The sequence below is a fragment of the Natator depressus genome, chromosome 2 (assembly GCF_965152275.1).
Source record: "Natator depressus isolate rNatDep1 chromosome 2, rNatDep2.hap1, whole genome shotgun sequence".
NCBI classification, from domain to species: Eukaryota; Metazoa; Chordata; order Testudines; family Cheloniidae; genus Natator; species Natator depressus.
The window spans coordinates 97,648,500-97,662,983 of NC_134235.1; the positions used below are offsets into that span (position 1 = coordinate 97,648,500).

A 14,484-nucleotide genomic window follows, 5' to 3' on the forward strand; every position below is an offset into this window, starting at 1 on the left:
GATCTGGCCCTGAGAGCTGCTGCTTCCTAGGGGAACAGTTCCCTGCATCCCACCTACTGTTAATGGGATCCCTGTCTCCAGGACCACCCGCCTCCACAGGTGGTCTCCTCTTGTCAATTGCTCTTGGTGACACCTCACTCCTCAGGCTGCTTTGGAGCTAGAGCTCCCCTTCAACCTCCCTTTTCCATAGGCCTTGCTGATCTCTCATCTCCCAAAGCCACATCCCAATCATCCTTGTGTACCAGTTCAGTACAGTGTGGTATGCTGACAGTTTGTGCCAAACAGTTCAGTACAGCACATTCATAAAAAATTCCACTGGAGTATGAGAAGTCCCACTTAACAGGCGAAGCCAGAGAAGGCAAGCAGCGATGTAAGGAGGGAATTCCGCAATGAAATCTGTAAAACAAGAAATCTCACATTAAAAATGGAGAAAAATTGAGCATAACTTCAGAAGAAGTGAAAGAAACAGAATAAATAGTTCAGTATGGGGGCAGCAACCTATTGCCAGTTTAGAAATAGATGTTACCACCAAATAGGCATGTTGTGCAGAATACTACTGCCTAAAATGAAGTCCTATTCTGGGCCCCTAGCTTGAAGAAACTGGTTGAAAATGGGGGTAAAATTACATGAAAACATTTTTGTCTGTTTTTCATCAAATTTTTCCAACTATCTGTAACTGTTTAGCTTGGCAAAACTTAAATTTTTAGCCATGCAAATCCGTTTCATTACACTGATTTGTGAATTCTGTACTGGTGATTTGATCATCTCCTTAAATGTCATTTTCCTTGCCTCCAAGCCATTCAGTAACCACGTTATGACCCTGGTTATGCCATTTACAACTGTAGCGGGATTGTCACAGCTACACAAATCAGTGAAGTCAAAACTCTTCAGTATCAATTAGCAGTCAACGCTTCAATGAAAAGAGGAAATGCAGTAATCCTAAAATATTGCCACAGAAATGTGTAATTCCCCTCCTATTGGGTAATCTCATTTTGCTAATTTATTCGGGCAACTTCTATTAATTAAATTCAAGCTATACTTCAGCAACACTAATGGATGGCAATGGCCTTACCTCCCACTTATTATCTACACCTGGCCTGAAGGGAATCCGGCGATTGTAAATTTCATAGTTTCAGCCACGTGGCGGTGATTTACCAGTGCCCCGGGAGCCCGACCGTCGCATTGTGCGCATAGTGCAGGCAGCGTTTCGTTTCAGTCTGACGCAGAATGTGCCCCGTGGCCCTTCAGGAAAAATTGGGGTGCTTTAATGTGATTCCTCCTTTCCTGCCAGACATGCCGTGTGGCATGGGACGGCTTAGATTGCAGGGGCGCTGTGTGGTCTGCATTACCCTGGTACCCGGCCTTGGGCGAGGAGAGGGCAAGCTGAAATTTTGAAAATTGGCGGGAGAGCAGCGAGGCGGAGCTCCGAAGCGCCACGGCAATGATCTGGGGAGTAAGGTGACAGCAGCTTGCTGTTAGCAGGAGGCTGGTTTTCTCGTCATGTGCTGGGCTACATCTGCGGCGCATGTTTGGGCCCCATACACAATTCCCTATTCGGTATATGCTTTGCATAGGGAGGGAACTCAGCGCCTCGCGCCAACACCCGGCCCCATCACCCAGCAGGACGCTGCTGCTGCCGCCCCTCGCAGCCACGCTCTACCTAGGCGCTGCTTAGCTGCCAGCGCCAGCTCGGCGCTCACCCCCAGGCGCGCGCGCCCACCGGGCTCCTTAGTCCATTGCGTCCCGAGCGCCCGCATACGCAGCAGCCTCGGGCACCTCGGCGGAGCTGTTGGGAGCCGCGCGCGCTGAAGCCGGGAGGAGGCCACGGGAGGAAAGGCGCGAAGCGACCGGAGGAGGGAACGCGGTTAGAACGCCGAGTCGTACCCTCCCCCCGCCCGGAGACGAGCGCCGCGCTGAGGCGAGGTTCGGCGTGGGGACAGGGTTTCGGGGCTGCCCTGGCCTGCTTCCGTCCCTGCCCCTCCATTTGACACCCCACCACCCCCGATTCACTTGTCACTAGCAGGAATGGCCTTCTCCTCAGCCCCAGGGAAGCTGCTTACCGCAGCTTTATTCCGGGGGAGGGAGGAACAACCCCCCCCGAACTAACCCCATTCACACTTTGGAGAAAGGGGAGGATCAATAGCCCATCTGATAAATCTCTCAGCAGGTGCCCCCCCATGCTCTAAGTCCAAAGCAAAGCGTCCCAAACGTTGCTCCTGCGGGCTGGAAGTTGCTCTGGGCGGTGGCCAGCGAGGGGCAGTCTTCTCCCCTGTAGAAGGATTTGGGGAAAGAAATAGCTGGGGTGAAATTAAATAGTTGGGGCAAACTAAGCAGTTGTTTGAACTGTATTTATTTGAAGGGCATTCTCAAGCTGCCAAACAGCTTCCATCAGTGAACCCTGTGCCACCTTGGAGGTCCGGTGGGGGCAGAGCTTTCCTCTTTGCAAGTGACTCATGAACAAGTGAGTGTTGGGGGAGGGGGGGACTGGGTCTTATCTGCAGCTTGTGGTGGTGGCCTTTTGGGCCGTGCTTCTCTTCATATTTGTATTTATATGGATTATGTGGCCACCTGCAGTTATATTAGGGTACTTTTTTTTTTTTAAACTGTAATCCAACCACTCGCTGACAGGGGATTGGAAAAAACATCTCTATTGGCAAGATAGACCATAATTGTCTAGTATGGGGTTACTTGTACCTTTCTTTTAAGTATTTGATACCAAGAGAGACTGGACTAGCTGGGCCACTGGTCTGATCCAGTAGGGTAAGTTCTATATGCATTGTGACAGGGTCGGGCCAGATGGCTACAGGATTGTAATCCTATTGGGATCCAGGAGCTACAGGAGAGGTTTTTTTTTTTTTTTTTTTTTAAAGCAGAAAAGAATTTTATTTGTGTAACACTTACAAAGAATCACCAAAAAGGATCAAGCAAAACTATGCAACAAAACAAAAGCAAACGCAGGGTATAACCCAGCAGCCTTCAGGAGGGCGAAGTGTTCAGGCTAGCCTGGGCCCAGAGCAGGGGGGCTTCGTCGACACTCGTGGTCTTCCACCCCCTCAAGTTACCTAGTGCCACGCCCAGTGTCACCGATTACTCCTCTCCTGAGGGTGCCCGACAACATGGGCATGGCTGCGGGGTGGGCAGTTTGGCGGTGGGGGGGACGTACACCCACGTGTGATAGGACCTCTCCTAGGTGACAGTGATGATGGTATCCACAGCGGCAACGGCTGGGGCTGGGGTCTCTCGCTCTTCCCCTCAATCAAAGGGTCAGACGGAGGGAACCGGATGGGGTCACCGAGCAGAGAACCTCGGACAGTGCCCACCACTCCTCGAAGGCGTCAAGGGAGTCTGTGGACACCGCCTAGAGGAACTCCGCCTGGATATGTGAATGTACTGAGGATCGGAAAACGGCCCTACAGTCACAGGACGCTTCATTGGCCAGCCTCCCCTCTCTGGTTTTATAGATGGCTGTTTTAGCTAGGGCTAGGAGGAGGTTAACCAGGAGATCCCGCGACTTTGTGGGGCCACGGATGCGGAGTGTGTAGATAAAAATGGGAGGGGAAAAGTGTAGCCAAAAGCGTAATAAAATATTCGTGAGGAGCCAGAAAAGGGGCTGCAGCCTGGCACACTCTAAATATACGTGTGCCAGGGTTTCCTTCACGTTGCTAAAAGGACAAGTATCCGGGATGGGGGTGAACCGCGTCAAAAACACGTCCGTGCTCACAGCTCCGTGAAGGAGCCGCCAACTGATGTCCTCGACGGGCCTCGGGACCAAGGTGGAATACAGGCTGGCCCACCGGGGCTGCTCACCCTCCAAAGGTGGCAGGAGGTCCCGCCACTTTGTATTGGGGCGGGACACCAGGGTGTGGGTGTGAAGCGTGAGTGTATATAGATGTTTCCTTGGCGCAGTTTGGAAGCCTACCAGCTGCAGTTCGTGCAGCCGGCTCGCAGTGAAAGGGTGAGGGGTTTGTTGGGATCTGCGGGGTAGGGGCCCAATTGAAAGGTCCGGCGGGCCTGGGGTAGAGGGTGGGCGGGGTGCGCCCTCGCGCAGGGCTTGGTTGAGATAAGCCCGAGCAGCGGGCCTCAAGGCGGCCTTCACCTCCTGAAGTACGCGCCGGGGGGTACGAGGTCTGGAGAGCCCCATGCGCCCAGCGAGCATCAGGGGATCCAGCCAGTCTCCCCGGTCGTAGTCCAGGAGGTCTCCGACTTTCGTGACTTCCGCCAGGACCAAACTCTGGCGCACTGAGCGGGACTCCGCCACCTGCACACGGAGCTGGGGGTTGTGTAGCAGGGGCTCCGCGAGGAGATCTGCTCCCACGGTGGCCACCACGGACCTGGTCGTTGAAAACAGTTTCCAGGTCTGGAGGAGGTCCTGGTAGAAGACCGGCAGCCCGGAGAGGTCTCGCGGAAAACCTCTCGGACAAAGATAAAAGAGCTGCCGGTCGTATCGGAGCCCTTGGAAGCGGCGCAGGAAGGCGTGCGTCAATATGCTCCACGTCGAACTACCTGCACTGTAAAGGAGCCTCTGCAGGGCCTGGAGGCGGAAGACACGGCCCTGAGTGTGCAGACACTTCAGGCCCTGCCCTCCTTCCTTCAGGGGAAGACGAAGAACCCCAACAGGGGCCCAGTGCATTCCTGACGAAAAGAACTCTAGAATCGATGTCCGGAGGTTGGTCAGGAAACCCGGGGCCGGGACCAGGGTGTTGAGCCGGTACCAGAGCGTGGACAGGACTAGTTAGTTAAGCACCAGTGCTCTCCCTCGGAAGGAGAGACATCGGAGTAGCCTCGTCCATTTCCGGAGCCGCTCTATCACCCCGCCTTCTAAATTTTGCCAGTTCTCCAGCGGAGAAGGGTGCGTGGCAGAAAGGTAAACGCCGAGGTAGAGCAGTGGACCCACGCTCCACCGGATGGTCTGAAGCGCGGGTGGGAGGGAGCTCACCTGCCGCCAGTCCCCCACCTCCAAGCCAGAGCTCTTGACCCAGTTGACTTGGGCGGAGGAGGCTGCCGAATAGATGGCCTGGCAAGCCTCCACCCCCGCCAGGTCGCCCGGGTCCTGGACCCCGAGGAGCAAGTCATTGGCGTACGCCGACAGGACCAGCTGCAGCTCCGGCTCCCGCAGCACCAACCCTGTCAACCTCCTTCGGAGGAGACAGAGGAAGGGCTCGATCGCCAGAGCGTACAGCTGGCCCGAGAGGGGGCACCCCTGCCGTACTCCTTGCCCGAAGCTGACCGGTTTGGTCAGGGTCCAGTTGAGCCTAATCAGACACTCCGCGGAAGCGTGCAGCACCCGGAGAAAACTCACAAACTGAGGTCCGAATCCAAACGCCTGCAGAGTGCCCAGGAGGTACCCATGGTCCACTCTATCGAATGCCGTCTCCTGATCAAGAGACAGGAGGGCGAACGACAGACCATCTCTATGCCCGAGTTCCAAAAGGTCTCGGACTAGAAATAGGTTGTCAAAAATGCTGCGGCCCGGGACAGTGTAGGTCTGGTTTGGGTGGATCACGTCCGCCATCACGGACCCTAGCCGCAGCGAGATTGCTTTTGCTACGATTTTGTAGTCCGTGCTAAGGAGTGAGACGGGACGCCAGTTTCGTAAATCACGGAGGTTCCCCTTCTTTGGCAACAAGGCGAGGAAGAAGGAGGACCCCGCCCTGCAAAGACTCAGCCCAGACAGTGGCTAGGTCTGGGCCAAGGATGTCCCAGAACGCGCGGTAGAACTCCACGGTCAGCCCATCCATGCCTGGAGATTTATTGGTGGGCATGCGACGGAGGGCTTCCGAGAACTCGGCCAGGGTGAGAGGCAGCTCTAGTCAGTCTCGGTCGCCCATGCTGACCGTGGGGAGTTCCTCCCAGAGCACCCCGCAAGTGCCAGGATCGGTCGGATCCGGGGAGAAAAGGCTTGTGTAGAAGTCACGGGCCCTCCCACACATCTCCACCGGATCCGTGAGGGGGTGCCGTCTTCTGCTAGAAGGCAGGTGACGTGTTTCTTGGCCCCCTCGTTTTCTCCAGGGCGTAGAAGAAATGGGAGCCGCGATCCATCTCCCGAAGGAGGCAGATGCGGGATTGAACAAAGGCACCTCAGGCCCGATGGTCCTCGAGGGCCTGGAGCTCCTCCCGCTTCTCCCGGCACGCTCCGCAGAGGAACGGGTCCTCGGGGCTGGCAGCCAGACACCTCTCCATCTCTAAGACCTCCCGTTCCAACTGCTCTATCGCTGCATTTCTCCGCCGGCTGGTGCCCCGGGTGTAGTCACGGCAGAAGAGATTGGCGCGCACCTTCCCTAGATCCCACCATCGCCGCGCCGAGGGAAAGGCATGCTGCTGCTCTCGCCAGGCCAGCTAGAACTCCCGGAAGGATGTCAGGAAGCACTTACCCTCCAACAGGCTGTTCTTAAAGTGCCAACAGGCCGGCCCCGGCCTCTCTGCACGGAGGGAGGCCGTTATGGTGGCTAGATGATGGTCGGAGAAAGGGGCCGGCCGAATGTTGGAGGAGTGGGCTCGTGAAAGATGGAAACGGGATAAATACTGTCCAACCAAGAGTGGTGTGACCGATGGGCCTCCACCCAGACAAAGGTGAACATGGAAGTGTCATCTGGGTGGTGGTCACGCCAGATGTCCACTAGGGAGTGATGTTCGACTATTCCTCGGAGAATGTTTGCGGCGGCCAGGCTCAGCTCGGCCCCTGAGCGGTCCTGCTCCTCGAGGGTAGTGTTAAAGTCCCCTCCCAGGATTAGGCACTCGTGAGAATCTAGGGTGCCGAGGAAGTCAGACACCCGCTGATAGGATTGCGGCCCCTTCGGGCTTGTTGTCGGGGCATAGATGTTAACAAGGTTGACCACGAGCTCCTCCATACAGACTCAGAGATGCAGCAGGTGGCCTGGCATGGCCTCAGTGACCCCTAGCACCTCGGGTCGTAGGTTGGGGGAGAACAGGATCGCCACTCCACCTTGTCGAATCGTGAAGTGGCTAAAGTGGACCCCGTCCCCCCACTCCAGCCACCAGCTGTCCTTGGCGGTCGGATCCATATGGGTCTCCTGCAGGAAAACCACAGAGTACCCCCCTTCCTGAAGGTAAGAGAGCACCTGGGACCTGTGGAGAGCCATCCTACAGCCCCTAGTGTTCAAAGTTGCGATAATGAGAGGTGCCATGCGGAGGGCTGGGGGGGGGTTCCTTGTTGGCGGGGGTGTTCGCGGCCCCCGGCGCGTCGCGCAACAATCCGTGACCCATCCTGTAAGTGAGTAAATCATCCCGGAAGCTGCGGGCCCGCCCGTAGGCCGCGGCACCATGCCTTCCTTTCCCTCTATCCTCCTTTATAAGGGCCCTTGTGGCCTGGAGGATTTGATCAAAGTCCCCCCATAGCTGGAGAGCTAGCTGTACCCTGTTGCGGGAGCCACGGATGTCTTCTAAAAACTCCCACAACGCTTTTCGCAGCTCATGGCGGGGGGGTGGGGGGGTTGCGATTTCCCAGTTATTCCCTGGTGGGGCTCTTGGTGCAGCCTCGTGGTCCGCTGAGGCGGGCAGGTAGGGTGCAGACCACTGACGGGGCGTCTGACAGGCTAAAGTTATTAGGTCCGTCTCAAGCCTTGGGGTAGAAGGGGATGGTGGAGGGAAAATTGCAGCTCCTAATGGGTCACGGCAGGAAAATGCAAAGGCTGCTCCTTAGGGGGGATCTGCAAAAAACGGGAAAGAAATAACCCCAGGGGCAGCAATAGCATTGCAGGAGGAGGTGGATTGGGCGGGGGTGGGGGTGGGGGCAGAGGCGAGGCTCTGGGCTTCGGGAGGCAAGTAGCTGAAAGGTGGCGCCTCCCGAGCAGATTCGAGGGTTAAGGGTGGCGGGGAGGGGGCTCCCAGTGATACTAGGCGCAGGCTCTGTGGTGGATTTGGCAGCCACGGCATCAGGTGGTGGACCACCTTCTGTGGGGTGCCCGCCCGGGAAGGCGGTTAGAGGGAGGGAGCATGGGGAAAGGGGGACTGGGGTGAGGTTGCCCAGATCGAGGCCGGCCGGCAGTAGGTCATCCTCTCTCTGGGTGACCGGGATCAAACCTAGGGCTTCGATCTCCTCATGCATGGAGGAGAGGTCGCCTTCCGCCACCCCGGGGGTCTCCCCTCTGGCGCCCGCTTCGGCGGTCGCTTCGGGGTTCGCGGGGGGTTCGGGTGATATTCGGGCAGAAGGGACCTCCTCAGGGGTCTTGGAGGGGAGGGTCTGCCGTGGAGGGGAGATCCTACCTTCCAATGCTATTTTGTCTTCCCCTCCCGACACCGGCGGATGGATCTCACTCGTGGGCATAGCGGAAGGCTCAGTATCCAGTGTCTCCCTTCCTGGTCTTCCGGGGGGCCTCCGCATCGGATGCGTGCAGCGGAGCTCGAGCCTTCCACTTGCCTCGCCTCCCGTGGACTAGGGTCCAGCCCTCCATAGCATCGTCTGGGGGCTGGTTAGCAGGGGTTGTGTCGGGGGGCAGAGGCGATGGTTTAGGGGTTCGGGGAGCTAACGGTGAGGCAGCATGAGGGGAGGGGGGTTCTCCTTGGGGCGGGCCCTCTCCTATGCCCGGTAATATCTTTGCTGCACCCTCCTCCATAGGCTCTGCTGGATTGTTAACAGCAAGGGTGGGGCTCTCTCGCTCGTCTGGGCGTTGTAGAGGAGGTGTCTCTTGGGCCCGGGCGGGAGCAGCGGTGGAACGAGCAGGAGGAGAGGTGGTTTCAGGTACCAGGCGGCCAGGGGCGTTGGCAACGACAGAGCCGATGTCCTGCCGGGTCTCGGGTGCCCCTCCCCGCCGGGCCAAGGGGCAGTCTCTTCGGACATGCCCCGCTGATCGGCAGAGGTAGCACGGGCCTCTCCTGTGGAATAGTAGACCCGATAGCGGGCTCCCTGGTAGGGGATCAGGAAGGACCCCTCAAGCGCCTCTCCGTCACGCACTGCCAGCGGTGGTAGAAGCTGCACTTGCCGGCAGAACGAAAGGACGTGACGGAGGGTGGGGTCCTTGCAGCCCAACGGGAGAGGGCTGATGACAGAAACGGGTTTCCCCAGGGTGGAGAGAGCGTGTAACAGGGCAGCATTGGGTAGAAAAGGAGGGACGGAAGTCAGGACTAGGCAGACGCCCAGGTCCTCTAGCGGTTCCAGGGGAACGAACACTCCCCCCTCCCCTCCCACCGCCAGGCCCTTCTCCACTGCCTCCTGGGCGGCAGCCTCTAATGCTAAGAAAAAGATGACTTTCCTGTACATTTTGGAGGCCACCACAATAGCCGTGGGTCCTATCACCCTCGCCAATGCCTGCAAGTATGTCTCCACGTGGGGCGAGGCGGGCACCAGGAGGCAACGGACGCCGTGCTTCCTGGTCATGGTGGGAAAGGGGCCCCGGCCGCTATTGATGGTAGTGGAGGCGGTGGATGGGCGAGATGACGGGGGGCAGGGGCTGCTACCGCTCAGGCATACGCCCTGGGGGCCGGGGAAGGGACGCTCGCAGAGCTGGTGGAGGGAACAGCGGGGAGGGACGCCATGGTCGATGACGAGGCCACAGCGGTGGGGGCAGCCCCTGCCATGGAGGGCCTGGTGGTTGGAGCGGGGCCCTTTCCCTTCTTCGCACCCTGGCCTTTTTGGCCAACTGGGGGGGGGCTCTCCTAGAATCTGGGGGCGCAGTGGGCGTAGCAGCGGCAGTAGTCGCCTCGGTGCCTCCTGCTGCCGATGCCCCAGCGGGGGCGGTGGCAGGTGTTTTGGCAGCAGTGGGGGGGGGGGGCTTGGCGGTTGGGTAGGTGGGGGAGGAGCAGCTGAGGTTGTTAGAGGGGCCTCACCCCTCTCATTCCCGCCATTGTGAGCAGGGAGAGACGGGGAGACACCAGAAGGGGGAGGGGGAAGCAGATTAACCACTTCTCCCTACTGGGCTGCAGGCGGGGGGGGGGCGGCAAATGGGTCGGACTGGACGGGGGAGGAAACAGGAGTTGGGGTCAGGTAATAGGGGCAAACTGTGGGGTGACCAGTCCGGGGCGGGAGGGGGGGGAGCACGTTTGTCCAAAGAGTCTCGTTTGGTCGGCTGTTGTTTCTGGTCCGGACAGTGGAATCAGGGAAAGCAGCTGAATCCAGAGGCAGATGGCAAGTTGCCAGCAGGGACGGACGGTGGGGGGGCCGTAACAGTTGTAGTAGTGTTGGGGGGGGGCACCGATGGATCGGGGGGCAGCTCCGTGCCACACCCACTGTGCCCCTACAAATGCAGTTAAGACACAGTCAAACGCCCCCCACATGAGAGTACAGTTCAAAAGTTACTCAGTCTTACGGCCCCCTCCACGATGATTTGTAGCTTCCCTGGGTGATTTCTCTGTTGGCTGTCTTCTCTCCCGGGCTTTGTGGAGCGTTCCAAAAATGCCAAGCAGATAAGAAGAAAAAAATAACCTGTCGGTTAATTATGGGTCCACAAACGAACAGCAAACGGCTGGGTCTGGGGGCTTCCACTCCCCTCCTCCAGGGAACGGGTCGGCAATCCCTCTCTTCCCCCACCCCCCCGGGGTTTCAGCTGGAGCAGTAGCAGCATCCGAGGGCAGGCGTGGGGGGGCTGGCAGCTAGCTGGTAGCCGACCAGCACTCGAACGGCAGCAGAAAAACAGCAAAAAAAAATCAAAACGAAGAAAAAGCGTCTGGCCCGGTCGGCGGGGGGGAAGCTGAGACAGGGGCAAAAAGTAAGAAAAGCCCGGGCCAGGGGGCTTTAGGAGAGAATAGAAGGCAGATATGTTAGCCCCAGGTTAAGTAGGTCCCTTTTCCCTGGGTAGGGTAACAGGGAAGGCTCCAGAACAATCAGGAACCTTCTGGAGACAATTCTGACAGACAGGCTGATTAGAACACCTGCAGCCAATCAAGAAGCTGTTAGAATCAATTAAGGCAGGCTAATCAGGGCACCTGGGTTTAAAAAGGAGCTCACTTCAATTTGTGGTGCGTGTGTGAGGGGCTGGGAGCAAAAGGCGCTAGGAGCTGAGAGTGAGAATGCGGACTGTTGGAGGACTGAGGAGTACAAGCATTATCAGACACCAGGAAGAAGGTCCTATGGTGAGAATAAAGAAGGTGTTGGGAGGAGGCCATGGCGAAGTAGCCCAGGGAGTTGCAGCTGTCACACAGCTGTTCCAGGACAGCTGCGTTCCACAGGGCCCTGGGCTGGAACCCAGAGTAGAGGGCGGGCCCGGGTTCCCCCCAAACCTCCCAACTCCTGATCAGAGGAGGAGTCGACCTGGATTGTGGGTTCAGAAAAACGACCAAGCTGAGGGCTGCTGTGAAGCTCCAAGGTGAGCAAATCCGCCAATAAGCGCAAGACCCACCAAGGTAGAGGAGGAACTTTGTCACAGCATATATACCTATTAAAATGTGCAACCAACCACAGATCATCTTCTGAGACTTAAAGTGCAGTTTCACACTGACCTCACTTTTCATAAAACTGAAAACTGAGTATCAGGGTGACTATGTGACCAAACTTGGTTTTTAAAACCTTTTTTCTTCTATTTGAAATCGTTTTGGCTCTTTAATCCACTGATGGGGAAGTAGGGAAAAGGAGAAGGGACCTGTGAATGCCTCCACCAGCTCAGGATCCCTCTTCTCATGATTTTTGAACACTTGGGTTGGTATTACTGTTTACTTATTCAGCTTGCATGTGACTCTGCTGAGGTCCACAATATCCTAATAATAGTCTCCTTTTTTTGATAATGAAGTCATATTTTTCTTTTATTAAAGACTAAGCTGCTGAATTGGGACAGTTAACAAAATAAGATGAATGATACAAGACACCAGTCGCTGTTCTTCGTCAGTTTGCCTGAGTTACAAAAGCTCTGTGCCATTAAGGTTACACTGAGTTCTAAATTGGCAGAAAATGAGGTTAGGAATACACAGATGAAGATTTGCAGGTAAAGGCAAATAACGGTTGGCATTCTCAGAAGTAATTTTTTTTAAAGTCTTTCAGTAGTAGTAAACTGTAACAAGATCCGTAAAGTTCCTAACAGTTATAACATTCAAATATATTACAGAATATATTTTTTCCCTATAGCTGTTCTAGTAAGGTACATCATGATTATTTTTTTTAAAAGGCAACAATATCCTTTATAGCTTGTAAAGCGTTCAATTTTAAGTCACTTGTCATACGTGAACCACTGAATTAGAAAGGGAATAATAAAAGATTCCAAGTTAGTCCATAGTCCTATGCGAAGTCCTGGAACTCTTTGAATGCATCACCTAAGATATTACAGTGTTTTACAGAGGTTGAGGTGAGGAATAAAGTGATAGTACTCTCCCAAAAAGCACACTCACCTTCCCAACATACTCCAGTTATCATGCCTACTCTTGTTTTTGTTTCACATTTACCTTCCCACTTTCTGGGAGAGAGTGCGTGCCAATTCTGAATGTGGATTTTGTTTCTTCTCACAAAGGTTTCCAAACAATGATCAGATAACTGTTTGTGACTGACCAGTCTGGGTGGGATGTGAATCAGTAACTTGAGCTATCCAGCATTTTCTGCTGAACTACGGGAAAATGTAGTTAAGTTTTAGGAAAATATAACTAAAATAAAGGTAACATAATGCTGAGATATCAAGCCCAATTTAGAGGAAATTCACTTCAGAATTAATTTTGAAAAGTTTTATCTTTGTAGGGAATTGTTATTTCTTCATCAAGATATCCTTTCTTCACCTGTCCCTGGAACACTGAATCAAATTTCAGTTGTAATGGCGGTCAGTAATAAAATCTCTGATACTTACAATATTTCTATCTGCATATTCCAAGTTGTGTTGTTAGCAGAACTACTATAAGTAAATTGCTACAATTTAAATATAAATTGTTAATGCAAAATACGTAAATTAACACCAATAATGAATGTGGCATATTATTTCTTCCATGGAAGAAATGGCACTTTGAAAGGACAGTGGTAAGTAATGTGTATCATCACTTCATATAGAGAAGTACAGTGAAATGTGCCTTAAGTGTTTAGGAGGAGTGAAATCCTGGCCCTACTGAAGTCAATGGCAAAACTGATGACTTCAGTGGGTCCAGGATTTTACCCAAAATATTTGGCAGTGCTTTGGGAGTGTCTTTTTCATAATAAGGTCAATCTCTTAACTTTCACTGTAAACTAAATTACACAATTATTTAATGTTAAATACTACTATATTTTATAAAAAGAAAAGGAGTACTTGTGGCACCATAGAGACTAACCAATTTATTTGAGCATAAGCTTTCATGAGATAGAGCTCACTTCATCGGATGCATTCAGTGGAAAATACAGTGAGGAGATTTATATACACACAGAACATGAAAAAATGGGTGTTATCATACACACTGTAAGGAGAGTGATCACTTAAGATGAGCTATTACCAGCACTAGAGCAGGGTGCGGGGGGAGAGGGGGAAGAAAACTTTTTGTAGTGATAATCAAGGTGGGCCATTTCCAGCAGTTAACAAGAACGTCTGAGGAACGGTGGGGGTGGGGGAATAAACATGGGGAAATAGTTTTCCTTTGTGTAATGACCCATCCACTCCCAGTCTCTATTCAAGCCTAAGTTAATTGTATCCAGTTTGCAAATTAATTCCAATTCAGCAGTCTCTCGTTGGAGTCTGTTTTTGAAGTCTTTTTGTTGTAATATTGCAACTTTTAGGTCTGTAATCGAGTGACCAGAGAGATTGAAGTGTTCTCCGACTGGTTTATGAATGTTATAATTCTTGACATCTGATTTGTGTCCATTTATTCTATATTATGTATTTTTAAAATATTGTGCCTGGTGTTTTTAAACTATCATTCAGTTCACATATTAATGGGCTAGTTCTTATAAAACAAAGATGCTATTGGGCCAGGCCTGACATCTAACACTGGAAAAAATGACTTTATTTAATTTATGTATTCACTTTTTAATGTATTAAAAAGATCTCTCTCATATCAAGATGAATATACAAAATCGAATAAAACATACACATGTTGCTCCTAAACAGCAAAAATTGGACATTGCTGAAAATTTTTCCATGTAATTTAAATTGTATTTTTTTCCTATATAAATACCAGACAGTTTGTTTGTCACTTAAAAAATTCTGTCCTCCTTCCCCAGTGCCATGAGCAGAGCCTCAGAAACTGTGGTGGGGAAATATAATGGGACCCTGCATGTCATGAGTTGCACAGAGCTGTACAAAAACCTAGAGCCAGCCCTGTGGGAAGACATATTCATCCAACTGCATTAATTAAATATTTTATTTTGGTCATTGGTTAAGGACAAAGGAAAATAGCTCTTCCCTGCTGACCTTGAGAATGCAATTATCAGCCAGGGAGGAGACCTACAGCAGCCATCCTGGGTCCATTATGGATCTTTTCAGTCACCAGCCCCCTTCAGGATAGCTGAGGTAGTTTCAACCCAATTTTATTAGAAATTTCTGCCATAGTGGGTACTGGTTCATGAGTAGGACTTGTAGACTCTACAATAATACAAAACCCCCACCAATAATAACAAAAAAATTAAGAAAAAACAAGGAGTCCTTGTGGCAC

General features: G+C 53.1%; 1 protein-coding gene across 1 annotated transcript in view; it reads left to right on the forward strand.

The window, feature by feature from the left end:
• Window positions 1-11,736: 11,736 nt before the first annotated feature.
• Window positions 11,737-14,484, forward strand: part of C2H18orf63 (chromosome 2 C18orf63 homolog) — a 35,125-nt gene continuing 32,377 nt past the window's right edge. The window contains exons 1-2 of the mRNA XM_074943495.1: window positions 11,737-11,870; window positions 12,611-12,689. Coding sequence (XP_074799596.1) covers window positions 11,737-11,870; window positions 12,611-12,689 — 213 coding nt within the window. The remainder of the gene's footprint in view (window positions 11,871-12,610; window positions 12,690-14,484) is intronic.